Source organism: Plecotus auritus, assembly GCF_963455305.1.
Source record: "Plecotus auritus genome assembly, chromosome: 2".
NCBI classification, from domain to species: Eukaryota; Metazoa; Chordata; class Mammalia; order Chiroptera; family Vespertilionidae; genus Plecotus; species Plecotus auritus.
The window spans coordinates 29,418,690-29,445,292 of record NC_137771.1 but is presented as its reverse complement, the minus strand read 5'-3'; the positions used below and the strand labels follow the sequence as shown (position 1 = coordinate 29,445,292).

At 43.5% G+C, this 26,603-nt stretch overlaps 1 protein-coding gene across 4 annotated transcripts in view; it reads left to right on the top strand.

The window, feature by feature from the left end:
• Window positions 1-26,603, top strand: part of ST3GAL3 (ST3 beta-galactoside alpha-2,3-sialyltransferase 3) — a 178,911-nt gene that overhangs the window by 46,926 nt on the left and 105,382 nt on the right. For 2 of the 4 annotated variants that reach the window (XM_080656564.1, XM_080656566.1), the window contains exon 3: window positions 25,967-26,014. The exons of the other annotated variants lie outside the window; for them this stretch is intronic. In XM_080656564.1, coding sequence (XP_080512690.1) covers window positions 25,967-26,014 — 48 coding nt within the window. The remainder of the gene's footprint in view (window positions 1-25,966; window positions 26,015-26,603) is intronic. 4 annotated transcript variants of the gene reach the window in all.

The window sequence follows — 26,603 nt, the reverse complement described above, 5'->3', positions numbered from 1 at the left end:
CCTTCCTGATCCCACCAAATGCAGAGCATTGTCTTCTTTTTTTTAAAAAAAAATATTTTTATTGATTTTTTACAGAGAGGAAGGGAGAGGGATAGAGAGTCAGAAACATCAATGGGAGCGAAACATCGATCAGCTGCCTCCTGCACAACTCCTACTGGGGATGTGCCCACAAACAAGGTACATGCCCTTGATCGGAATCGAACCTGGGACCTCTCAGTCTGCAGGCTGACGCTCTATCCACTGAGCCAAACCAGTTAGGGCGCATTGTCTTCTTTCCGAAGTGATTTGGCCTTGCAGTCGATGCTGATGGTTGACCTGGATCCACCTATGATTTTGTGCATTTGGGATTCTCAAAATAAATCCACTTTTCATTGCCAGTCAGAATTCGATGCAAAAAGGACTTTATTTTGTGCCATTGAAGCAACATTTTACTGATGACTTTTTGGTTTTCCATTTGTCTTTCGTTCAGTTGATGTGGCACCCATTTTTCTTCCTTTAAAAATCTTTCCCATGGTTGTAAACAATCAGAAATTGTTTGCTGAGCAATGTTTAATCTTTCTGCAAGTTGTTTTTGAGTTTGACATGCATCTTCATCCAATAATGCTTGTAATTGTTGGTCTTCAAACTTCTTCGGTTGACCTGGATGTTCTTTGTCTTTCACATCGAAATCATCACTTTTAAAGTGTTTAAAAGGGATGTGGAGGGGATCAATTGGGGGAAAAGAAGACATATGTAAAACTTTAGACAATAAAATAAATAAATAAAATAAAGTGTTTAACCAGCATTCACAAGTATCTTGAGATGGAGCATGTTCACCATAAGCTTCCCGAAGTATTCAGCAGCACTCTTCTTCAAAATAATGAATTATAACTTCCCGCAAATGCTCTTTTTTTGGCACGAAATTCGACATTTTTAAGTATAAAAATATCTATGAGAGAGAAACCAAGATGGCGGCATAGGTAAACACTTAAACTGCTGCCTCACACAACAATTTCAAAACTACAACTAAAAGACAAAACGTCTATCACCCAGAACCATGGGAAAACTGGCTGAGTGGAAGTTCTACAACTAGAAGGAAAGAGAAAAGAGCATTGAGACGTGCACAAGCGCTGAAAAGCTGAGGTACAGAGGTGCGCAAATCGGGCTGGCGGCGGGTGACTGGGTGCACTGCTTTTCTCAACCCAAAGGGAGACAAGCTCCCGATTACTCCGAACTCCAGTTTCTGGGGAGATGCTGGGGACCCAAACTCCTACAGGGAGAAGCTGGACTGTCTGCCATCGGGTCGGAACGTGAGGGTGACTTTCTTGCAGAGGTGCGCCCAGCAATCATTGTTTACTGTGCTGGGGCGCGGGACGTGGGGACTTGGAAACGCAGAGACGCAGAGACGGCTGACTGGCAGCCATCGCTGTTTGCCACACCCTAGCCTAGTGACTCCTTGAGACCCTGCCCCGCACAATCTACAAACCCACCCAAGCTCCAAGCAGCGGCTTTTGCATATGAATGGCCTGCCCTATCGCAGCTTAACCTAACAAACTGCAGCTCTGGTCAGACAGCTCCAAAACCTCCAAATCCCAAGCAAAGAGGAGAAAACTGTAGTTCTCGCTGTAGCTCCTGCTGGGTGGTCTCAGACAGTAGCTGACCTGCACCCCATTGGAGATCCAGAAGCTAGTGTACCTAGTGGTCAGTGTGAGACGACACCAGATTTCAACTCCTCACATCCATAAGTGACACATTCAAGAGGCAGACTCAGTGAGCACCAAAGCCCCACTGAAACAAGTCCTGCCCCATAAGCGTGTCTCCAGCACAGCAGTTCTTCCATTATAGACACAGCAGGTCTTCACAGCCAATTGGACTAGAGGTCAATTCCTCCCAGTGACACCAACAACAATCAAGACTTAACTACAACAAGGCTGTACACACAGTCCACAAAGGGGTGCACCAAGAGTGTCCACCTCAGGTAACTGGGAGGCCAACCCACTGGGCCATATAGGACACCTAGCACACAAAGCCACCCTACCAACTCAGGGAAGCAGCAAAAATGCAGAGACAAAGAAACAGATCACAAATGAAAGAAATGGAGGAAAACAAACGACTGGATATAGAGTTCAAAACCACAGTTATAAGGTTTTTCAAGAATTTTCTAGAAAAGGCCAATAAATTTAACGAGACCCTCGAGGATATGAAAAAGGACCAACTAGAAATTAAACATACACTGACTGAAATAAAAAATATTATACAGAGACCCAACAGCAGGCTAGAGGAACGCAAGAATCAAGTCAAAGATTGAAATACAAAGAAGCAAAAAACACTCAACCGGAAAAGCAAAAAGAAAAAAGAATCCAAAAATTTGAAGATAGTGTAAGGAGCCTCTGGGACAACTTCAAGCATACCAACATCAGAATTATGGGGGTGCCAGAAGGAGAGAGAGAGCAAGATACTGAAAACCTATTTGAAGAAATAATGACAGAAAACTTCCCCCACCTGGTGAAAGAAATAGACCTACAAGTCCAGGCAGTGCAGAGAACCCCAAACAAAAGGAATCCAAAGAGGACCACACCAAGACACATCATAATTAAAATGCCAAGGGCAAAAGACAAAGAATGTTAAAAGCAGCAAGAGAAAAACAGTTAATTACCTACAAGGGAGCACCCATACGATTGTCAGCTGATTTCTCAACAGAAACTATGCAGGCCAGATGGGAGTGGCAAGAAATATTCAAAAGTGATGAATAGCAAGAACCTACAACCAAGATTACTCTACCCAGCAAAGTTATCATTCAGAATTGAAGGTCAGATAAAGAGCTTCACAGATAAGAAAAAGCTAAAGGAGTTCATCACCACAAAACCAGTATTATATGAAACTATAGGCCCAGTGCACGAAATTCGTGCACGGGGTGTGTCCCTCAGTCCAGCCTGCACGCTCTCCAATCTGGGACCCCTAGAGGGATGCCCGACTGCTCGTTTAGGCCCGATCCTGGTAGGTAGGATCGGGCCTAAACGGGTAGTCGGACATCCGTCTCACAATCCAAGACTGCTGGCTCCCAACTGCTCACCTGCCTGCCTTCCTGATTGCCTCTAACTGCTTCTGCCTGCCAGCCTGATCACCCCCTAACCACCCCTCTGCCAGCTTGATTGATGCCTAACTGCTCCCCTGCCAGCCCGATTGCCCCTAACTGCCTTCCCCTGCTGGCCAGGTCTCCCCTAGCTGCCCTCCCTTGACAGCCTGGTTGCCCCTGTCCTCCCCTGCCGGTCTGGTTGCCCCCAACTGCTTCCCCTGCAAGCATGGTCCCCCCTAATTTCTCTCCCCAGCAGGCCTGGTCACACCCAGCTGCCCTCCCCTGCAGGCCTGGTGGTCCCCAACTACCTCTCCTGCCGGCCTGGTGGTCCCCAACTGCCCTCCCCTGCAGGCCTGGTCACCCCTAACTGCCCTCCTTCCCTGCCAGCCTGGTCACCCCCAACTGCTCTCCCCTGTAGGCCACGTCCCCCACAACTGCTCTCCCCTGTAGGCCTGGTTCCCCCAGACTGCCCTCCCCTGCAGGCCTGGTCGCCCCTAACTGCCCTCCCCGGTAGGCCTGGTCACCCCTAACTGCCCTCCCCTGCTGGCCTGATCACCCCCAACTGCCCTCCCTTGCATGCCTGGTCCCTCCCAACTGCCCTCCCCTGCTGGCCATCTTGTGGCAGCCATCTTGTGTCCACATGGGGGCAGCCATCTTTGATCCCATGGAGGCGGCCATCTTGTGTGTTGGAGTGATGGTCAATTTGCATATTACTCTTTTATTAGATAGGATGCTGAATGGTATTCTTTAAGAAGTGGAAGAAGAAGAAAAAAGTAAAGATAAAAATTATGAACAACAAATACATATCTATCAACAAGTGAATCTAAAAATCAAGTGAATTAAAAATCTGAGGATTAGAATAAACTGGTGAATATAATAGAATCAGGAGCATAGAATGGGAGGGGATTGATAATTCTCAGGGGGAAAGGGGTATGGGGGGTTCAGGAAGAGACTGGACAAAAATCATACACCTATGGATGAGGACAGTGCAGGGGAGGTAAGGGCAGAGGGTGGGCTGGGAACTGGGTGGAGGGGAGCTGTGGGGGGGAAAAGGAGAAACAATTGTAATAATCTGAACAATAATCATTTATTAAATTAAAAAAATATATATGATGTTAAGACCTTCAGCAAATTTGGCATATGAAGTTTTGAAGCTTGTTGTCAATACAACAAAATAGCATATATATCAAATCGCATATATATCAACATATGTGTAACTCCATCTATTGAAAAAATTCCGCATTATTAACTGGTACACCTAGTGAATATTCAGTTACATCTGCTGTAAGAAAAGTTAGAGGTGCCATGAGAGGGAATAATAGGATTTTTAATATACTTTGTGGGCTAAACATCACACATCTGTGAACCTCTAGTTTGCAACATTGTCTTGAGAGGACACAGCAGTATACTAGTAGGTATAGGACAGTGGTCGGCAAACTCATTAGTCAACAGAGCTGTAGTTTGCCGACCACTGGTATAGGAGAATTCTAAGTCAAAGATCAGATAAACTCTATTCTGATTGTCCAGCCCCCACCTCCTTCATCCCCCCCAAAAAGTTGCTGAATAGCTCTCTGCTGGTGAAGTTTCTTTCTTGCTTTCATTAAAAAAAAAAAAAAAAAAAAAAAAAAAATTCCAAGCAGTCAAGTTCCATCTACTGGAACTTTACAAGGGGAAGACAAAAGAGATTTGTCCATGGTTAGCCTCATGACCATAGGGGTCCATGCTTCCTTAGAGGTATGGTGACCAGCCTTCTACTCTTTTTTTTTTTTTTTTTTTTAAGGTAACAGCCCCCCTCCCACCTCTTTCTATTTTCATTTAGTTAGCTATTATTGAGATATAATTGACATATAACATTATACAGTGTAATGATTTAATATTATATATTGCAAAATGATCACCAAAATAAGTCTAATTAACATCTGTCACCACACATAGTTATATAATTTTTTAAAATGTTTTTATTGAATTTATTGGGGTGACATTGGTTAATAACATTATATAGGTTTCAGGTGTACAATTCTATAATACATTATCTGTACATTGTATTGTATGTTCACCACCCCAAGTCAAGTCTCCTTCCATCACCATTGTCCCCCCTATACCTTCTTCTACCTCCCCCACACCCCTTCCCCTCTGGTAATTACGGTGCTGTACTATTGTCTGTGTCTATGAGTTTTTGTTTGTTAGTTCTTTGCTTAATCCTTTTACTTTTTTCGTTCAACCCCCCAACCCTCCTCCCGTCTGACAGCTGTCAGTCTGTTCTCTATATGAGTCTGTTTCTACCAGTATATTTACTTACTTTTTCCCACTGTGCAACCTGCTTCACTGTCTTCAGCCTATGGGCAGAGACTCGGCAATAGTTCAAGGCCATGGTTTGCTCTGGCATGGGGTACTATGAGAGACTCAGGAGGATGGGCCTGCCATAAATCCAAACCCATACATGTGTTTCTATTTTGTTTGTTAGTTTATTTTGTTCATTAGATTTTACCTATGAGTGAAATCATATGGTACTTGTCTTTCTCTGATTGGCTTATTTCACTTAGCATGATACTCTCCAGGTCCATCCATGCTGTCGCAAAAGGTAAGATTTACTGTCTTAGCAACTTTCAAATATGCAGTACAATATTATTAACTAGTCACTATGTTGCATATTACATCCCCATGACTATAGATTTGCCTATTCTGGACTTTGCATATAAATGGAATCATACAATATGTGGCATTTTGTAACTAACTTCTTTTATTTTATAGAATATTTCAAGATTCATCCATGTTGAATCATGTATCAATACTTTATTCCTTTTTATGGTGAAATAATATTTTGTTGTATGGATATACCACATTTTATTTATCCATTCATCAGTTGATGGACATTTAGGTTGCTTCCAATTTTTGGCTTTTATGAATAAACTGCTATAAACATTTACAGATGTCCCTCATTCCCCCCAACCCTTGGTCCCTCTCCACCCAGCCCCTGCCCCCTCCCCCAGGCCTTCATCACACTACTGTGTGAAATTTTTATTTCTCAGTAGAATTGCTGAGTCATGTGGTAACACTGTATTTAACCTATTGAGGAACTCGCAGAATGTTTTCCAAAGCTGCTTCACTATTTTACATTTCTCTCCATGCCTTCCACTTGTGTTTTTTATTAAATATATTTTATTGATTTTTTTACAGAGAGGAAGAGAGAGGGATAGAGAGTTAGAAACATTGATGAGAGAGAAACATTGATCAGCTGCCTCCTGCACACCCCCCCCCCCCACACTGGGGATGTGCCTGCAACCAAGGTACATGCCCTTGACTGGAATCGAACCCAGGACCATTCAGCCCGCAGGCCGATGCTCTATCCACTGTGCCAAACCGGTCAGGGCTCCATGCCTTCCACTCTTAATACTTAAGATGGATGACAGTGAAGACAACCAATTATAACTTTTCCTTTCTCAGTATAGGTCCTGAGAGGTGTATGTCCCCTTTTTAAAAATAGAAATATTGCAAAGTAATAATGATACAAACTTTTTCATGACAGTATAAAAGCTTTGTTGAGCAACTTTATTTTGTTCCCTCCCTTTTCATAAACTAAGTTATTTCTTGAGAATGGAATGATACCATGTTCTTTTAATTATAGCCTATCAAGTACATCTTTTTCCCAGATGAAGGAAAGAATGTCATATGGCAAATGACTTAAGAATCTTATCCTGTCCAAGGGTCTCTGGCACATGTGAATAATCCAAGCCCTGCTCCCACAGAGATTCATGTTCTTTTTTATTTTTTGGGTTTTTAAAATTACATTGGATTTTAAAGTAAATCCCAGACATCATGTCATTTTAACTATAAATACTTCAGTATGCTTCTCTAACTGATAAGAACTTTTAAAAATGTGACCATCATGTTATGTCACATCTAGTTCCTTAATGTCTTCTTTTTTTAAGCACATTTTGACATGGGAACTTATTTTTTTAAGTTGATTTAAGAAAATATTCACGAATTTTATTCACCACAGCAATATTTATATGAGCACAGATTTGCAATGAAATCTCGATTGTGGGCAAACAGGTAAATGATGGAAATACATATAATTCTTTTAGAGGGTTAGTGTTGAGGCATTAGAAATTATGATATGACAAAATAGGTCCAGAGACATGGATACATGGAATAGACTGACAGAACTCAGAGGGGAGGGGAGGGTTTGGGGGGATAGGAAGAGATTAACCAAAGAACTTGTTTACATATATGCATAGCCCTTGGACACAGACAGTAGTGTGATGAAGACCTGGGGGACGGGGCAGGGGCTGGGTGGAGAGGGATCAAAGGTGGGGGCGATGGGGGACATCTATAATACTGTCAACAATAAAAGAATTACAATATGAAATATTTTTAATAACCCAAGGAAAAAGGTAATGCTAAAATGTTAAATGAAAAAAGGCACAATACACAAATACTAGTATATAAAAAGTATTAATATGATAGATATTTCATTTACACACATGCACGTATACATAGATGTATGTATTCATACATACTGAAAGAACTGACTGAAATGAAGATACCTTTGCTAAAATTTTAATAGTACTTAATTCAGCTGATTATTATATTTTTAATTAAGTAAAGTCCATACTTTATTCAGATTTCCTTAGTTTCTACCTATTGTCCTTTTTCTGTTCCTGGAACCTATCCGGGATCTCACGTTACATTTCACTGTCACTTCTCCTTAGGCTCCTCTTGGCTGTGGCAGTTTCTCAGACTTCCTTTGTTTTTGATGATCTTGACAGTTTCTTTTAATTTGTCAATTACAGTTCACATTCAGTATTATTTTATATTAATTTCAGGTGTATAGCATAGTAGTTAGACATTTATGTAGTTTACAAAGGGATCCGATAAGTCTAGTACCCACCTGGCACCATACATAGTTATTATAATACTAGAGGCCCGGTGCACAAATTCGAGCACCAGTGGGGTCCCTCAGCCTGGCCTGTGGGATCGGGCCGAAATCAGCTCTCTGACATCCCCCGAGGGGTCCCAGATTGCGAGAGGGCACAGGCCAGGCCAAGGGACCCCACTGGTGCACAGTCGGGAACGGGGAGGGACATGGGTGGTTTGCCAACTGGGGACCATGGGAGAGCTCCAGGACGTGTCCGGACTGTCTTGCTCAGTCCTGATCGGCCAGACCCCAGCAGCAAGCTAACCTACCAGTCAGAGCTCTGCCCCCTGGTAGCCAGAGCTCTGCCCCCTGGTGGCCAGTCATAGTGAGCGGTTGAGTGGCCTTAGCATATCATTAGCATATTTTACTCTTTGTTTAGTTGAACAACCGACCAGTCAACCGAACACTTAGCCTATTAGGCTTTTATTATATAGTATTATTAACTATATTCTCTATGCTGTACTTTACATCCCTGTGATTATTTTATAACTACCAATTTGTACTTTTTAATATCTTCATTTTTGTTTACCCAGTCCCCCCAACCGTTTCCCCTCTGGCAACTATCAGTTTATTCTCTGTACCTATGGATCTGTTTCTGTTTTGTTTATTTTGTTCTTTAGATTCCACATGTAAGTCAAATCATCATATTTGTCTTTCTCCAACTTATTTCACTTAGCATAATACCTTCTATGTCCACACATGTTGCAAATAGTAAGATTTCATTCTTTTTTATGGCCGAGTAATAGTCCATTGTATATATATGTACCATAACATCTTTATCCACTTGTCTATTGATGGGCACTAATGTTACTTCCATATCTTGGCTATTATAAATAACTAGAGGCCCGGTGCACAAAATTCGTGCACGGGGGGGGGGTGGGGTTGTCCCTCAGCCCAGCCTGCACCCGTCTCCAATCTGGGACCCCTTGAGGGCTGTCTTACTGCCCGTTTAGGCCCAATCCCACCGGGCCTAAATGGGCAGTCAGACATCCCTTTCACAATCCAAGACTGCTGGCTCCCAACCACTTGCCTGCCTGCCTGCCTGATAGCCCCTAACTCCTTCTGCCTGCCAGCCTGATCACCCCCTAACCACTCCACTGCCAGCCTGATCGACGCCTAACTGCTGCCCTGCCAGCCCGATTGCCCCTAACTGCCCTCCCCTGCTGACGTGGTCACCCCCAACTGCCCTCCCCTGCAGTCCTGGTGCCCCCCAACTCTCCTCCCCTGCAGGACTGATACCCCTCAACTGCCTTCCCCTGCAGGCCGTCTCCCTCCCAACTGCCCTCCCCTGCAGGCCTGGTCGCCCCCCAACTGCCCTCCTCTGCAGGCCTGGTCACCCCTAACTGCCCTCCCCTGCAGGCCTGGTCACTCCTAACTGCCCTCCCCTGCAGGCCTGGTACCCCCCAACTGCCCTCCCCTGCAGGCCTGATCGCCCCCAACTGCCCTCCCTTGTAGGCCTGTTCTCCCCCAACTGCCCTTTCCTACAGGCCTGATTGCCCCTAACTGCCCTCCCTTGTAGGCCTGTTCTCCCCCAACTGCCCTCCCTTGCAGGCCTGATCCCTCCCAACTGCCCTCCCCTGCTGGCCATCTTTGACCACATGGGGGCAACCATCTTGTGTGTTGGAGTGATGGTCAATTTGCATATTAGGCTTTTATTATATAGGATGCTGCAGTGATTATAGGGGTGCATATATCTTTTTAAATTAGTGTTTTGGATTTCTTCAAATAAATACCTAGAAGTAGAGTTGCTAGGTCATAAGGTAGTTCTATTTCTTATTTTTTGAGACACCTCCATACTGTTTTCCATAATGGCTGGACCAATATGCGTTCCCATTAATAGTGCATGAGAGTTCCCTTTTCTCCACATTCTTGTCAATACTTGTTCATTGATTTATTGATGATAGTCATTCTGAAAGGTGTGAGGTCCTATTTCATTGTGATTTTAATTTGCATCACTCTGACAGTTAGTGACATTGAGCATCTTCTCATTTGCCAATTGGCCGTGGGTATGTCCTCTTTGGAGAAATGTGTATTCAGGTCCTTTGCCCATTTTTAAATTAGATAGTTTCTGGTTCTTTTTTTTTTTTTTTTTTGGTGTTAATTTGCGTTCTTTATACATTTTGGATATTAATCCCTTATTGCAGTGGTCAGCAAACCGCGGCTCGTGAGCCACATGCTGCTCTTTGGTCCCTTGAGTGTGGCTCTTCCACAAAATAGCACGTGCGGGCGCGCACGTACAGTGCGATTGAAACTTCGTGGCCCATGCGCAGAAGTCGGTTTTCGGCCTGGGCGAGTCTATTTTGAAGAAGTGGCGTTAGAACACTCAAGGGGCCAAAGAGCTGCATGTGGCTCGCGAGCCGCGGTTTGCCGACCACTGCCTTATTGGATGTATCATTGGTGAATATCTTCTCCTGGTTGGTAGGTTGTCTTTGTTGATTGTATCCTTCGTTGTCCAGAAACTTTTTAATTTGACATAGTCCCTTTTGTTTATTTTTTCTTTCGCTCCCATTGTTTGAGGAGATACATCAGAAAAAAATATTACTAAGAGCAGTGTCAGAGAGTTTATTGCCTATATTTTCTTCTAGGAATTTTATAGCTTCAGGTCTTACATTTAAGTTTAATTCATTTTGAGTTTATTCTTGTACTAGAGGCCCAGTGCATGAAAATTCATGCACTGGAGGGGGAGTCCCTCAGTCCGGCCTGCCCCCTCTCACAGTCCGGGAGCCCTCAGGGGCGGAAGGCGACACGGCGATCAGGGGAAGGCGACACCCCATCACACCTCTGCTGCTGCCACTGCTGGCAGCACAAGCCTTGGCCAGCCTTGTTATCTGAGCCTCGGGCGGCCCTGGGCGGCTGGGCAGCTGCCACCCGAGGCTTGCCTGCACTTTCAGCCTGGCCCTGGGTGGCTGGGGGGTTTAGGGGACTAGGGGACTCCAGAGGCAGGCCCTCCTGGGGGCAGGCCCAGCCTTGTCGCCCCGGCGGGGCTGAGGGGACTGGGTGCCACCATCTTGTGGCTGTGGGCGCCACCATCTTTGAGGGCAGGGCAGTCAATTAGCATATTCCCTCCTTATTGGCTGTGGGTGCCACCATCTTTGAGGGCAGGGCAGTCAATTAGCATATTCTCTCCTTATTGGCTGTGGGTGCCGCCATCTTTGCGACGGCTTGAGGGTCAATTAGCATATTCCCTCTTTATTAGATAGGATATGGAGTAAGAAGGTAGTTAGTTTCATTTTTTACATGTATCTGTCCTGTTTTTCCAACACTATTTATTGAATAAACTGTCTTTACCCCATTGTATATTCTTGCCTCCTTTGTTGCATATTGATTGGACAGATAGGCATGGGTTTATTTATTGGCTATTTGTTATGTTCCATTGATCTGTGTGTCTGTTTTTCATGCCAGTACCATACTGTTTTGGTTACTATAGCCTGATCATATAGTCTGATAATAGGTAAAATGATACCTCAACTTTGTTCTTCTTTCTCAAGATTGCTGTGACTCTTCAGGGTCTTTTGTGGTTCCCTGTAAATTTTAGAATTATTTGTTCTGTGAAAAATTCCATTGCTATTTTGATAGGGATTGCATTAAATCTATAGATTGCTTTGGTAGTGTGGATATTTTAACCATGTTAATTCTTCCTATGAACACGGTATGTGTTTCCATTTATTTGTATCCTCTGCATTGTCTTATAGTTTTCTGGTATGAGTCTTTTACCTCCATGGCTAAATTTATTATTATGTATTTTTGTTGTTGTTGTTAATCCTCACCCAAGGATATTTTTTCCATTGATTTTTTAGAGAGAGTTGAGGGAGGAGGGGGGTGGGAAGGGAAGAAAAGAGAGAGAGAGAGAGAGAGAGAGAGAGAGAGAGAGAGAGAGAGAGAAACATCATTGTGAGAGAGACACATGGATTGGTTGCCTCCCACACGTGCTCTGACTGGGGTGGGGATCGAACCTGCAATCCAGGAACATGCCCTTGACCAGAATCAAGCCCAGGACCCTTTGGTGCACAGGCCAATGCTCTAATCATTGAACACATCAGCCAGTGCTCCTGTGTATTTTTTAATACAGTTGTTAATGGGGATATTTTCTCAATTTCTCTTTCTGATAGTTTATTGGTGTACAAAAATGCAACTGATTTCTGAATTTTAATTTTGTATCCTGCCACTTTATTGAATTCATTTATCTGTTCTAATGGTTTTTTGGTGGAATCTTTAGGGTTCTCTCTATAGAGTATCATGTCATCTGCAAATAACAGTTTTACTTCTTATTTTCCCATTTGAATGCCTTTTATTTCTTTTTCTTATCTGATTGCTGTGGCTAGACTTCCCTTAATAACTTCTAACTAGAGGCCTGGTGCACGAAAATGGTGTACTCGGTGTCTGTGTGTGTGTGGGGGGGGCCCTCAGCCTGGCCTGCACCCTGTCGCAGTCTGGAAGCCCTCAGGGGATGTCTGACTGATGGCGTGGGGAGCGGGCCTAAACTGGCAGTCCGATATCCTTAGCGCTGCCACGAAGGCGGGAGAGGCTCCCACCACCACCACTGCGCTTGCCAGCAGTGAGCACGGCTCAGGGCTTCTGGCTTAGCACACTGACCACCAGGGGGCAGCTCCTGCATTGAGCATCTGCCCCCTGGTGGTCAGTGTGCATCATAGTGACCGGTCATTCTGCCATTCAGTCGATTTACATATTAGCCTTTTATTATATAGGATACCTAATCTATATTCTTAATCTATATTCTTAATCTATATCCCTAATTATCTTAAATATGCCTTTTCATGGGTCCAAACAAGGTCTGCATATTTGGTGGTTTTGTCTTAGTTTTTTACTCTAGACCAGCCGTGGGCAAACTACGGCCCGTGGGCCAGATCTGGCCCGTTCGGCTGTTCTATCCGGCCCGCGGAGCCAAAAGAGCGGAGGGTTCTCTTGCTCTCCCCTCCGCTCCTTTACTTTGAATTTATATTAGTTCACACAAACACTCCATCCATGCTTTTGTTCCGGCCCTCCGGTCCAGTTTAAGAACCCATTGTGGCCCTCGAGTTAAAAAGTTTGCCCACCCCTGCTCTAGACTAATTATTTTTACAAATTTAGATCATTTAGATTTGAAGCCTCAGACCTATTACCTCTGTTGGTTGTGTAATATTGTGCAGATTAATTTAGTGTTTGTTCTTAAAGTTATACCTGTGCCTAGTTCAGAGAGACAATTCTTCAAGGCTTGTCACCAACAAAAACAAACAACGAAAAAGCACTTCCCCGTTACCACCACTACTTGACTTCCTACCTCTAATAGCCATCTATTTTCAACTCTTTTAACCTAATTTGTTTGGTATTTTCCTCTAAATCTCTAAATAACATACTTATATTGCCAGTTCTTCATATTTCTATTTTGAGTATTATTTATTGACTTTATATAGTGTAAAATGAAGATTTAGTACTCTATCACACTCACTACTTTTCTACCACATATGTGAAGTCTAGCATAATTCTTCTAATATAATTAGAACAACATTCAGTCTGTTTACTATGACCATAAAAATGCTATTTTTAGATGCCATGTTTACAGTGTTTTCATTGCACATTCTGTTTTTTCTGAAGTCCATAATAGTTTTACTTGGTTTTCTATGTACTTATCACTATGCAACCCTAAATGCTCCCCCAGTTATATGAATCTTTTCTCCATGTGTTTGAATACATTAGAGTGTCTGTCAGTTCTATTTTCTGCACCCCCCCCCCCCAATTTTCTTTTATTTTCTAGAGGTTTTATTCTAGAAGAAAAGACAGATAATAAACAAATAAATAATTACGTGGCATGGTGATTTTAAAACATTTGTGATAAACATTAAGATGATGAAGTCCAGTCCTAGCTGGTTTGGCTCAGTGGATACAGCGTTGGCCTGCAGACTGAAGAATCTGGTCAAGGGCAAGTCCGCAATAGCAGGCATGCAGGAGGCAGTTGATCAACGATTCTCTCTCATCATTGATGTTTCTATCTCTCTCTCCCTCTCCATTCCTCTCTGAAATAAATTTTAAAAATAAAATAAGATGATGAAGTCCAGGGTATTAGTAGAACATGTATAGCAGACTTGAAGGGATCTGGGTGAACTTTCTCTTCTATGCCCCAAGAAATAATGAGTTGCCCAATGTTAGTCAACCAGTACATAAAAGAGGGAGAACCAGAATCTTGTCTTCCTACTTAGGCATTCTGTGGTCTTTGGCCCAAACTTTAATGTACCTTATATTTAGGCCAATAACCCTGATTTCACTATTTATATACAGAGAGAGAACTAGCTGGAATTTGGATGAATAAATATACCTGAGATTTTAAAAATATTCAAAACACAAGTATCACTAAAATTAGGTCAGTGAAACCATTGCTGTTCCTGAAGACTGATACCATATCCTTGATTTTCATAAGCATAGCAACGTTAAAATAGTCAACATACCCAAGCTGGACCACAAACAAATGTCCTGCCTCAGAATAGCACATTAACAGCAACACAGCCCACTGCATACTTTCCTTACATGGGTGGAAACATTTTGTCTGAAAGTGATAATCTTCAATGTTGCAATTTTGCCAAATTTTTTAATTTTCCCACTAGAGGCTCGGTGCATGAATTCATGCACCAGTGGGATCCCTCAGCCTGGCCTGCAGGGATTGGGCCGAAACCTGCAGTCTGACATCCCCCGAGGGGTCCCGGATTGCAAGAGGGCGCAGGCCAGGCCGAGGGACCCCACCGGTGCATGAATCCATGCACTGGGCCTCTAGTATGCATATAAGATCTTTGGTTAATCTCTTCCTGCCCTCCCCCCTCCTTCCTTCCCTCTGAGATTCATCAGTCTGTTCCACGTTTCCATGACTATGCATTGAGTGTCTGCCCCTTGGTGGTCAGTGCGCGTCATAGCTACCAGTCAAACGGTCGGACACTTAGCATATTAACCTTTTATATATATAGATAATCTAGGAATTATTCTAATTTGGCATTATTCAATTCTAAAGAAGTTTCCTATGCGATTACTATGTACCTAACTGTAGGGATATAGGGAGAAATAAAACTCAGTCTCTGCTCCTAAGGAATTCACAGTTTAGTAGTGAAGTCATTAACAAATGAAGAACTGCTTGATTATTGGCCAGTTATTGGCCTATCAGCTGACACAAGGAATCAAGAGAAGTCACCTTGGATTTTACTTCTTTATTTCCATTTCTTAGTGCTTATTTGCCTTCGTAACTTCAACTTGAACATAATATGCTTGACACCGTGACTCTCCATTAAAATTCAACTCCTTGACATTATCCTGCCTCCATCAAGATGTGTTTAGAAGCCCCTAAATCTTGTTTATTTGCGCGGGGGGTGAGGGGGTGTGTTTGCATATTTTTAAGGTCCACCTCAAAGTCTCAAGTGTATTCTAGCACTAAGACTCCTTCCCTTGCTTTGAAATTCCTATCCCTAGTTACTACCATGAAAGAAAGGTTAAGCATTCCAAGAAGCCCTCTTGCAGTTCGGTCAATCTTGACTCAGCAGGCACGGAAGCAAAGGTGGACCTGCAGTATTTCCTGCTTCCTCAGAGTCCCAGAGTAAGGAATGTGTAAAGGACATTACGCTGGTTTTTCAGTGAAAGCATCCTTCTTGAGCTGAGTGGTATTAGCCCATCCTTAAGCAGACTGATCACGGTGCAAGAACTTGGGCAGGGACTCTCTGCAAACATGGGGCACTGACTTTTGTGGTGCTGTTCTTTGGGTCCTCACAGTACCATTTCAAAGCGCTCGGTTCCAGTATTCCAAACCAAGGCCATTTCCAGGAGGGCTGCCAGGCTCAGGCTTTTAGTGAACCAGCACTGCTTGGGTGCTATCTTGGGAGAGCTACGTCACTCTTTTCTCGGTTTTCAAATGGACACTTCGGGCTTCGGGGACATCCTGGACCAAATCACATATGGGGAGGGTGGGGCCACAACTTATCCTTTGAAAACTGATGGTGGTCTCGCCTGTTGTGCCCGGCCCTTCGGCCCCACCCCCACTTCTGGTTTTTAGAAAATTCATCTTTTACCTGTTTCATGAATAAATTATCTCCTCTGAGGATTTTAATTTTTTTCCCTAAGTTTTCGTGTGTGTGTGTGTTTTGAGAGAGAGACAACGATTGGTTGTTCCACTTATTTATGCATTCATTGTTTGATTCTTTTTTTTATATATATATATTTTTATTGATTTCAGAGAGGAAGGGAGTGGGAGAGAGATAGAAACATCAATGATGAGAGAGAATCATCAATCAGCTGCCTTCTGCATGCCCCAACTGGGGAGCAAGCCCGCAACCCAGGCATGTGCCCTTGACCAGAAACGAACCCGGGACCCTTCAGTCCACAGGCCGATGCTCTATCCACTGAGCCAACCAGCTAGGGCTGGTTGATTCTTATATGTGCCCTGACTAGAGATTGAACCTGCAACCTTGGCATATGAGGAGGATGCTCTAACCAATTGAGCTACGACCTTGCCAGGGCCTCTAAGTTTTCACCTCTGCATGTATTTTTTTGTTTTCCACATTGCATTTCTTTTTTTATTCGTTTTGGTTTACATTAAATACTTTTCTCGAATGCCTTCTGATCTTGACTGTCAGCCCATATTTAAGAGTGTGGTGTCTTATTTTCAGTATTGTCTTCTCTCCCACTTTCAGTGATACCTGGTGCTGCCAGCATTCGAGTCTGTGGAACTCTGTAGTGTATTTTAGGTTGCTTTCCCCACTGCTAGTATAGGATTCAGCTTTCATGGGTTTGCTGAGTCAGTTCTACTTGTTTGCTTTCCAGCTTCCAAACTTTTGTTCCTGTCTCCTCTCCTGTTTGCTTTGTTCTTGTGTACTTTGACTCTACAACAAACAAACAATCTTATCTGTCATTTAAGGGTTTTAGAAAAGATCAGAGGTGTGTGTGTAAACTAAATCTGGATTCAGCAAGCTATGGTTCCCGTGCAAAATTCATCCCTTTCTTATTTCTAGGGCATCAGTACTAAAACTTCCCCATGCCCCTGAGAGTTCCCAAGCTTATCCTGTCACCCTGCTTTCAGTTTCAGCACATGCCTCCTTCCATTTTTATCCCAGCTGCTTCTGTTGCACACACAAGTATTTGTGGCCATTGCCACCTTCCTGCATTGCCCCACCTCCTAGAGGACAGTGGCTAGTAGGATTGCAGCTACTCCCAGCTTCTTGGTCTCCCTGTGGGTACTGATGTCCCAGGGGGTGTCATGCCCCTGGTCCTCAGCCAAGTGCCTTTTGTCTCCTGAATGACAGAGCAGTTTCTTTCTCAATGTAACGGTGACTCACTTTTTAAAAATAGTCTTTGATGTGTCAAAGCCTTTTTTAAAAGTGTAAACAGATTGTATTGACTAGTTCCCTTTTAGTCAGATGCATTTTTACCTTCTGAAAGTGGTGATATATTACTTAGGTATGATTTTACCTTCCTGAAACCACACAACCCTCACTTTCCATGCTTCAATGCTTTTCCTTAGATGTTCCCACCCTACCAGCACAGCCTGTCCTATCAGGTCATCCCATACCCGCTCACATACTCTCTCCTCCTTGTCTCCCCAGGTTCTCCCAGCGAAAATTCTTTCTTGTGCATCTGAACTTCTATTGCAACTTTAAAGGCTTGTGATGCCATTACTTCTATCTCTGTGTTATCCTCTTAATAGTTCATAAATTCATATCAGGGACCATGCTTAATCTTCTCATACAGTGTCTTGAGCTTAGTAAGAACTCCATGTATGTTTGGTAAGTTAAATTAACGAGATAAATCTAAGGAAAAACTTCTTGAAAAAAGTCTACTATATCAGTAGCCTCCACTTAACTCATTCATAGCTGCATCCCCAAAGTGTGATCATGTAGAGAATTGTTCCCACTAAAGTTACGAAAGCCTTTCTGATGAATAATTCTGGGATCTCTTTTCATCCATCAGCTTCTTCCACCTCTTTGCCACATTTGGATATATCTTTTTGTAACCAATTCTCACCACCCCTGGCTTCCTCTATCTTTTTTACTATTTCACTGATTTTGTTCTTTATACCACACTAGATGCCCAGTGCACGAAATTCGTGCACGGGGTGGGGGGCGGGGTGTCCCTCAGCCCAGCCTGCACACTCTCCAATCTGGGACCCCTCGAGGGATATCCGACTGCTCGTTTAGGCCCGATCCCGGGCAGTCGGACATCCCTCTCACAATCCAGGACTGCTGGCTCCCAACTGCTCGCCTGCCTGCCTTCCTGATTGCCCCTAACCGCATCTGCCTGCCAGCCTGATCACCCCCTAACCACTCCCCTGCCAGCCTGATTGATGCCTAACTGCTCCCCTGCCAGCCTGTTTTCCCCTAACTGCCCTCCCCTGCCAGCCTGGTCACCCCTAACTGCCCTCCCCTGCAGGCCTGGTCACCCCTAATGCCCTCCCCTGCAGGCCTGGTCCCCCCTAACTGCTCTCCCCTGCAGGCCTGGTCCCCCCACAACTGCTCTCCCCTGCAGGCCTGGGTCCCCCCCAACTGCCCTCCCTTGCTGGCCTGGTCACCCCTAACTGCTCTCCCCTGCAGGCCTGGTCCCCCCACAACTGCTCTCCCCTGCAGGCCTGGGTCCCCCCCAACTGCCCTCCCTTGCTGGCCTGATCGCCCACAACTGCCCTCCCTTGCAGGCCTGGTCCCTCCCAACTGCCCTCCCCTGCTGGCCATCTTGTGGCAGCCATCTTGTGTCCACATGGGGGCAGGATCTTTGACCACATGGGGACAGCCATCTTTTGTGTTGGAGTGATGGTCAATCTGCATATTACTCTTTTATTAGATAGGATAGAGGCCTGGTGCACAGGTGGGGGCCAGCTGGTTTGCCCTGAAGGGTGTCCCGGATCAGGGTGGGGGTTCCCTTGGGGCGTGGGGCGGCCTGGGTGAGGGGCCTGTGGTGGTTTGCAGGCCGGCCACGCCCCCTGGCGACCCAAGCAGATGCCCTGGTATCTGGGGTTTATTTATCTTCTACAATTGAAACTTTGTAGCCTGGAGCGGAGCCAAGCCTTCTGCTTGCTCCCTGGCGGCAGCCTTTTTTGGGGGGATTTATGTATCTTCTATAATTGAAACTTTGTAGCCTTGAGTGGAGGCCTAGGCCAGCCAGGGTGTGCGGAAAGCTTGGTTTCCTCCATCGCCGCGGGCAACCCTAGCCTCCTGCTCTTTCCAGCTCCATGGCTGCCGCCATTTCTGTTTGGATTTATGTATCTTCTATGATTGAAACTTTGTAGCCTTGAGTGGAGGCCTAGGCCGGCAAGGGCAGGCAGAAAGCTTGGCTTCCTCCATCACCGGGGAAACCCAAGCCTCCTCCTGCTCTCTGTGGCAGTAGCCATCTTGGTTGGCTTTATTTGCATATTTTCTCTGATTGGCTGGTGGGCGTGGCTTTGTGGGTGTAGCGGAGTGATGGTTAATTTGCATATTACTCTTCTATTAGATAGGATTCCCATAAATTAATGCTTTTTAAATATTTTTCTGCCCTCTCTTTTTTCTCTCTCTCTGTGTCTTCAGGAATCTCATTACTCAGGTTTTGTTTGTTTGAGATTGGGGTTACGGAAGAAATTGAGGGGCTTAAATGAGCGGTTAGTTTCTCTCAGGATCTAAGCAATGGAGAAAGTAAAATAAGATGGCTACTAATAAACTGTGTTGCCAGGATAGTCAATTTAGTTCCTACATAGCAATCAAAGTTTATATTGAAAAATATAAATCAGATTATGTTACTCCCCTGGTTTTAAGCAGAAGTTTTTCACTGCTGTTGAGATACAATGCAGACATCTTTCTGTGGCCTCCTCCACAAGGCCCCCTGTGGATCTGGTTCCTGTTTGCCTCTCTGATCTTATTTCCCACCCTTCTTGTGTTTCCCACACTCTGTGTTCCAGCAGCACTGGCCGTCTCTCTGTTCCTTAATGTACCACAACTTACTTTTCCTTCTGCATAGAATTCTTTTTTTTTTCTTTTTTCCATCTAAAAGTATTTTATTTTTTTCTAGTCAAAGGACTAGTCAGCAAGAAGAGGAGACTTATTAATATGCTCTAGGTATAAATCACTGCATCACAGACAATGAAAATAAGGATTTAGGTTATACAATATGTACAGTTGCGCTGCAACTAGACCAAAGGAATCGAGTGGATGACTTGAATATCATACATCTCCGAGCATTTCCAGCTGCATGCCGCAGTGCCCACCCTCAGCAGAGCACACAGGGGTCCGTGCCCGTTCCCAGTCCTCATGCCTAGCAGGCAGACCTGACCAGTGGCACGCACAGTGCCTGCATAGAATTCTCTTACCCTCGATCTTTTCTTGGCTGGCTCCTGTCTTCAGGTCTCAGCCCGTATGTCACTTCCTCAGAGAATCCTTACCGAAACACCCTACCTATCTAGTATTGCCTGTACTTCCACCCTCGGCCACTATTACATTGTTGAATAGCCTTCATACTTATCACTGTCAGAAATTACTTTATTCATTTATATGTTTACTTGCTTTTTTTTCTTTTATTTTATTGATTTTTTTTTTTTTTTGAGATAGAGGAGGGGAGAGGGATAGAGAGATAGAAACATTGATGAAAGAGAAACATCGATCAGCTGCTTCCTGCAAGCCCGCAACCTGGGCAAATGCCTTGACTGGGAACCGAAATGGTGGTCTCTTGGTTCCTGACTCGATACTCAACCACTGAGCTACACCAGTCGTGCTGTTTATTTGTTTTCTTAACCTCCCTGACCAAATTATAAATTTCTTGAAAGTAGGAACATTCTTGTTCTTGCTTACGATTGTATCCCTAAGTCTAGTGTGAAGTACAGTAGTTGCTTAATAAATATGTTAAATTAATGAACAGAGAAATATCTCCTTCATTACTTCCATCCCTATATATTATACTTAGCTTTTCTCTCTAGCTTTATTGTGATATAATTGACAAATAACATTGTGTAAGTTTAAGGTGTACAATGTGATGATTTAATATACAAATATATAATAAAATGATTACATTACCACAATAAGGTTAGTTAGCACAGCCATCACCTTACATCATTACCTCTGTGTGTGTGTGTATACATGTAGCAAGAACATTTAAGATCTGCTCTCTTAACAAATTTCAAGTGTACAGTACAGTGTTGTTAACTATAGAATGCTTAGCTTTATATGTGTTTTTATTTTACTTGTTGGCTACTTGAGGGCACTTTTTAAAAATTCTTGCATCTCTAAGACATACACATGGTAGCTAGCAGAATATATGTGTTGAATGTATACCATGACAGGTGGGATCTGAAAATGTAGCTTGTTCACTGCATAATTGGAGCTTTGCAAGCCTCTCCAATGACTGGAAAGACTGAGCCCCTTTTTCATACTTTCTTTATATTCCTTCCTTTCATCCGCTTCAGAAACCAGACACAGGAAACATCTGACCATAATAAAAGATTTCCAGTAAATGCTAGGTTTCCTCATTGGACAAAGTCATGTGCAGCAATGCTCTGTTGGACTCTGGTCTGGAATTCTGTTCGGTCACCTGTATAGCACACCACATGGCCACCTCTGGCCCATGAGCCAGGAACAGCTGGAGCCTGGGCTGCTCGAGTAAAAACGACATATGCGTTAGCCTGAGAAGTCTGATTATTCTTGCTCTGTTTCTTGCAAAACAAACTTCTTAACTTGTTGAATACTGAATTTTCTCTTTTGTTGTCAAAGTGGTTTATAACTAAAGTGATCGTACATCCTTTAGAGTAAACACAAATAATAATCGGCCAAACGGATTCTCAAGTCTGTGGCTTTAATGCTCAAAGTGACACCAAAACTTACACAAAACATGAATATGTCACTAACTTCCTTCAGAAATTTCTACTCTCTTATTTGCGTCTTCTGCAGTTTAAAGACACAACCCACTGCCACTGGAAATGATATTTGTGAAAACTCTGACTTTTTCTTCCGGGAAGGCTGTCATCTGTTTGGTGTTTGCATTCCCATATCACACTTTAAGTGGATATTAACTTGTCTGTCTTCCTTGGCTGGAAGGCAAAAACTGTCTCTTACTTGGCTCCCTATCTCTATTACAGGCATACCTCAAAGATATGGCAGGTTTGGTTCCAAACCACTGTAATGAAGCAACATCGCAATAAAGCAGGTTGTAATCTTTTTTGCTGGTGGAAGGACTTGCCTTCAATTTGTAAAAAAACACAATAGCCTTTGCCGAGCAGCTCAGTTAATTAGAGCATCATCCCATACACCAAAAGGTTGTGGACTGGATTCCAGGTCAGGGTGCATATCTAGGTTGTGGGTTCCATCCCCAGTTGAGAGTGAATCAGAAACTGACCAATGTTTCTCTCTCACATTGATGCTTCTCTCTCTCTCTCGCTCCCTTGCTCTCTTTTTAATCAATAAATAGCGCAATAAAATGAGGCAGGTCTGGCACATAATAGGTACTTGATAATTTTTGTGGGAAGGAGGGAAGGATTTTTGAAAAGCTCCGTCTGTTTAGGAATTGATGTGGCTGAGGTATATTTACTAGTCAGTGGCATGAAACAAGGATATCTCAGTAACCAAGGAGAAGAGCTGCACAGTGAACGTGGTCGAGAACCTCCATCCTTCTCATGATACCAGCGCGTTAGAGGTTAAAAACCTAGAGCTGGATTAGAGTTCTTTTTTTAACTTGTTTCCCTGATGATATAAGTAATGTATGTTTACTGTAGGAAATTTTCAAGAGTACAGAGAATAAACACCACCTATAATTCTTAACATTTGATAACATTGTCTTTTTTTCTTTTAGTCTTAGTTAAGTTTTAGTCTTTTAGTTAACTTTTAGCCTTTTTTCTTTATGTTTGGATGGAAAAGTTTAAGACATTATTTCATGACTGCTTGTGAGACAAAGTGGATAAAATACCACTGGAAAAATACTTGTCAAGTGCAATAAAAATTTGAGATGCTGTTTTTATTGTTGTTGATCTGGGCAGTGAGCTCCTCAGAAAGCCTTTCCTAATCTTCTGGTGAGTGTCATTTCTCACCTAGGAAGTTCCTTGGGCACTTTTCTTATCCCCCCGCACTGATTTGTGTACCTTCCTAGGATGAGGCCAGGCTTGAACCTCTGAAGGCCAGTTCAAGGTTGACTTGAATGAGAATTTATATGCATCATGGATTTCCCCCAACCTGTGAAATATCACTCAGGTGGTATCACCTTTGAAAGAAAGCAAGGGCATTTACTAGTTTATTCCTTTGATTAATAGACGTACTGACTACTTTCTGTGTGTTAGTCACTGAGCTAGGCATCAAAGCCTCAAAATGAACAGACAGTGCTTGTCCGCAGGGAACTTGCAGTTTAATGAGAGAAAAAAGAGAAGTAAACAAGGATTATAACACAATATAATAATGCCATAATAGCAGCTCAGTGATGGCCTAAAGAAGAGAATGCGCAGAATTGATCAGAGGAGGCTTCAGATGAGGGATGATTGAGTTGGGTCATATTGGAAACATGGGTGTTGTGTTTTTTTCCATGCAAACAGAACAGTATGTCCCATGTAGAAAATATGAGGTACATATCTCTTTGGGGAAATGGAAGTAGTTTGGCATATGTAGAACATGAGGTATATTAGAGATAGCAAATGAGGCAAGATAGTGAAGAACTTGAATGTTAGAGCTTGGACTTTTTGTATAGGCTATGGAGAACCACCGAAGCATTTTAATCAAAAGCAAAGGCACAGTTAGGTATACCTTTTAGAAAAATCATGCATCAGTATAAAGGATGATGGAAGTGGGCTAAGTTGAAGGTAGGTAAGTGGTTAGGAGGCTATCAGAACAGTCCCAGCAAAAAATAGGCAGATGTCTAGAAACAAATCTATAGAGACAGTAAGAAAAAGAGTGGTTGCTTGAAGCTAGAGGTGGGGGAGCAAGGCGTGACTGTAAACGGGCACAGGGAGCTCTTTAGAGTGAAGGAAATGTTCTCAATCTTCATGTGGTGATGGTTGCACAGCTCTGTAAATTTTCTAAAAATCATTGAATTGTACACTTAAAATGAGTGAATGTTAGAATATGTAAATTATACCTCAATAAAACTCAGATAGAGCGATGGTGGGGGGAGAGTCAAGGGCTTCTTTTCTGAAACAGCAATAGTGTTAAGAGGAGACAGATGTGAGAAACAGTGATAAAGAAGTAGAATTTGTAAGAGTTAGATGTTGATTGTATCCATGTGATGGTCACCTATCTGTTCAGCCAAGAGTCCTAATTGTGCTTCTACAGTTTTGTAAAAAGATGTGGGTTTCAAAGCATATGGATCTGCCCTTAACTAGCAATACAGAATATCTGCCTCTGGATTCTTATAAAAATCATACCCTCTAGTTCTCTGCCACCCACTTCTTCATAAACACTTGGTTATGAGCCGGGGTTGGGGGGGAGGTGTGAAAGATTGCCTGAAGGATATATGGTCCATTCATTTCTCTGGGATTGTTACTCAGCAGTAGTTATTGAGTGCCAGATCTTACCCTGGTAACGTAGCAGTGAAAAAAGCAAATACAGTGTCTGTCTTAATGGGGCTTATGGTCTAGCAGTGGGCATAGATGTTATTTACAGTGATGGTAACTATCGTGATGTATTTCCATGTGCACTAAGAGAAAATGACATACTAATTGAGATCTGAAGAATAATGCTGGGGTGGGGTGTGGCTATAGACACATCTTATATCCATTCAACTCCCATTCTTTTGTAGTGAGTGAACCTTTTGAATGTGATCTCTTTTAAGTCTGGAGTCTCTGAGTTAACATAGTCCTTAAATTATCTTGGTGTCCCTTATAATTGTTTTTATTGAATTGTACACTGGCTTTATGCCATCATTTCTATTGGTTCATGTTATAAGAAACAGCCATTCAAGAGTCACAATTACTTATTATTATAGGAATGCTGTAAAAGACAGTCTTTGACATCATGTTTCATCTCCCTTTGTTAAGGCCCAGAAGAGAAACTTCTTTCTGATCACTGTAGAGTATTTGCTTTTATGTTTTGGTCGTTCAGTTGCTCTGAAGCACCCTGTTACATCTGCTCCAGTTCTCCACAGGGGACATTCTCTCAGCCTGGAGTGCCCCATTCCATTCTTGGTAGGTTTAACCCTTACTTCTCCTTCAGCTGTTAGTTCAAGTGTCACTTCTTTCTAACCAACATCCATTCTCCTTCTAAACTAGGTCTGGTTCCAAACAGAAACTTTCACAGCACTCTTTCCTTTTTTGCTCAATTAGTTTTTAGTTGAGTGATTTGTTGTTTGGTAACTTTTTCTCTCTTCTAGACTGATGACAGGTAGATCCATGAGGGTAGAGACCGCGCTTCTTTTGCTTGCTGCTATATCTCAAAGTGTAGTATCTTGACAGTTGAATGAATGAATGTGGGCACTGAATCTTGTAAGTGTTCGTATTCTCCTTTGGCCGTTTGGGAGCTCAGGCCTCGTTGATTCTAGCTAAAGGGTTTGTATAGGTCCTCATGGCATGCATTTTGTGCAGTAACATTTCCCAATTATTTAATGTTTTTCCTTTCTTTGACTTCATTTTTTAAATTCCATTGTATACTATAAATTCCTATGGGCCACTTTAAGCCTTTAGGAGAAGAAATAATAAACAATTGGGTGTATGGGTAAGAAAAGAAAGGGAGAATTCACAGGGAAATGTTAGTGTCTAATTAGATGCAGGAGAGAAGTTTTCTTTTGCTTTTTGAAATTTTATTTTCACTATGAGAAAGAAAAAGAAGTAAATCAGTCCCCTAATCTGGCAGAAAATGCCTCTCAAGAACTCAGGACCTGTCTCTGCCCTGTGATGTTCCTCCCTGCGGCAGGAGGCTTGGCGCTGGGCTCAGCAGGGCCTCCTGGCCCAGTGAACGGGTGGGCGTGGACCTGTGGAGGCTGCCGTGCAGCTGAATTCCATTCCAGTTGATTTTCCCTTGGGGAGGGTTTGGGCAGAGCCAGTGGGAGCTTGCTTTCTAACTGTGAGAAGGAGAAAGAAATGAACTTGTCCTCTTGTGTTGCAGATTCAGTGGTTCTATCCTTTGACTCCGCTGGACAAACTCTAGGCTCAGGTACCGGTTCCTTGCCTTCTGTCACCCTGTCAGCACTCAACACTGGCCACATTTGAAGTGGAGCCTCAAGAGGTGGGGGGTGTCTGGGGTGGGCAGGGGAATATCTCAGAATTGTGGGGAAGTCTCAAGGAGCCTTTCTAGGGAAACAGGGTCTGGGAAGCAGAGGGGGATACAACACCCAGAACTTTGCTACTGGCTTTAAAGTGTGCACTGCAGAGTTTGTAGGAGATGCTCTTTCCTCACTCAGAGTGGTCCAGGTGTACATACACAGGTATGGTTTCTGTCACAGAGAGTGGAGCAGAGGGCGCTGAGAGATGCCAACCTCTGGTATGCTGGAGTAGATAACCATCAGGGCTTCCAGCAGAACGCCAGGCGGGAGAGGGCATCACAGCTTCCTGAGGACACACACCTCACTGCACTCTTCCACGCACACCCTCCAGGAGGTGCACTCTGTCGTGCACTTCTGTTTACTTACACTCGCGCCAAAACTCAGGCCGCACACTCCCGCTCTCCCCTGTATCTATAGTGCAGGACACACAGATTGGCACATCTGCCCCTTCTACACAAAGTCACCAGGCGCATGTGGGCT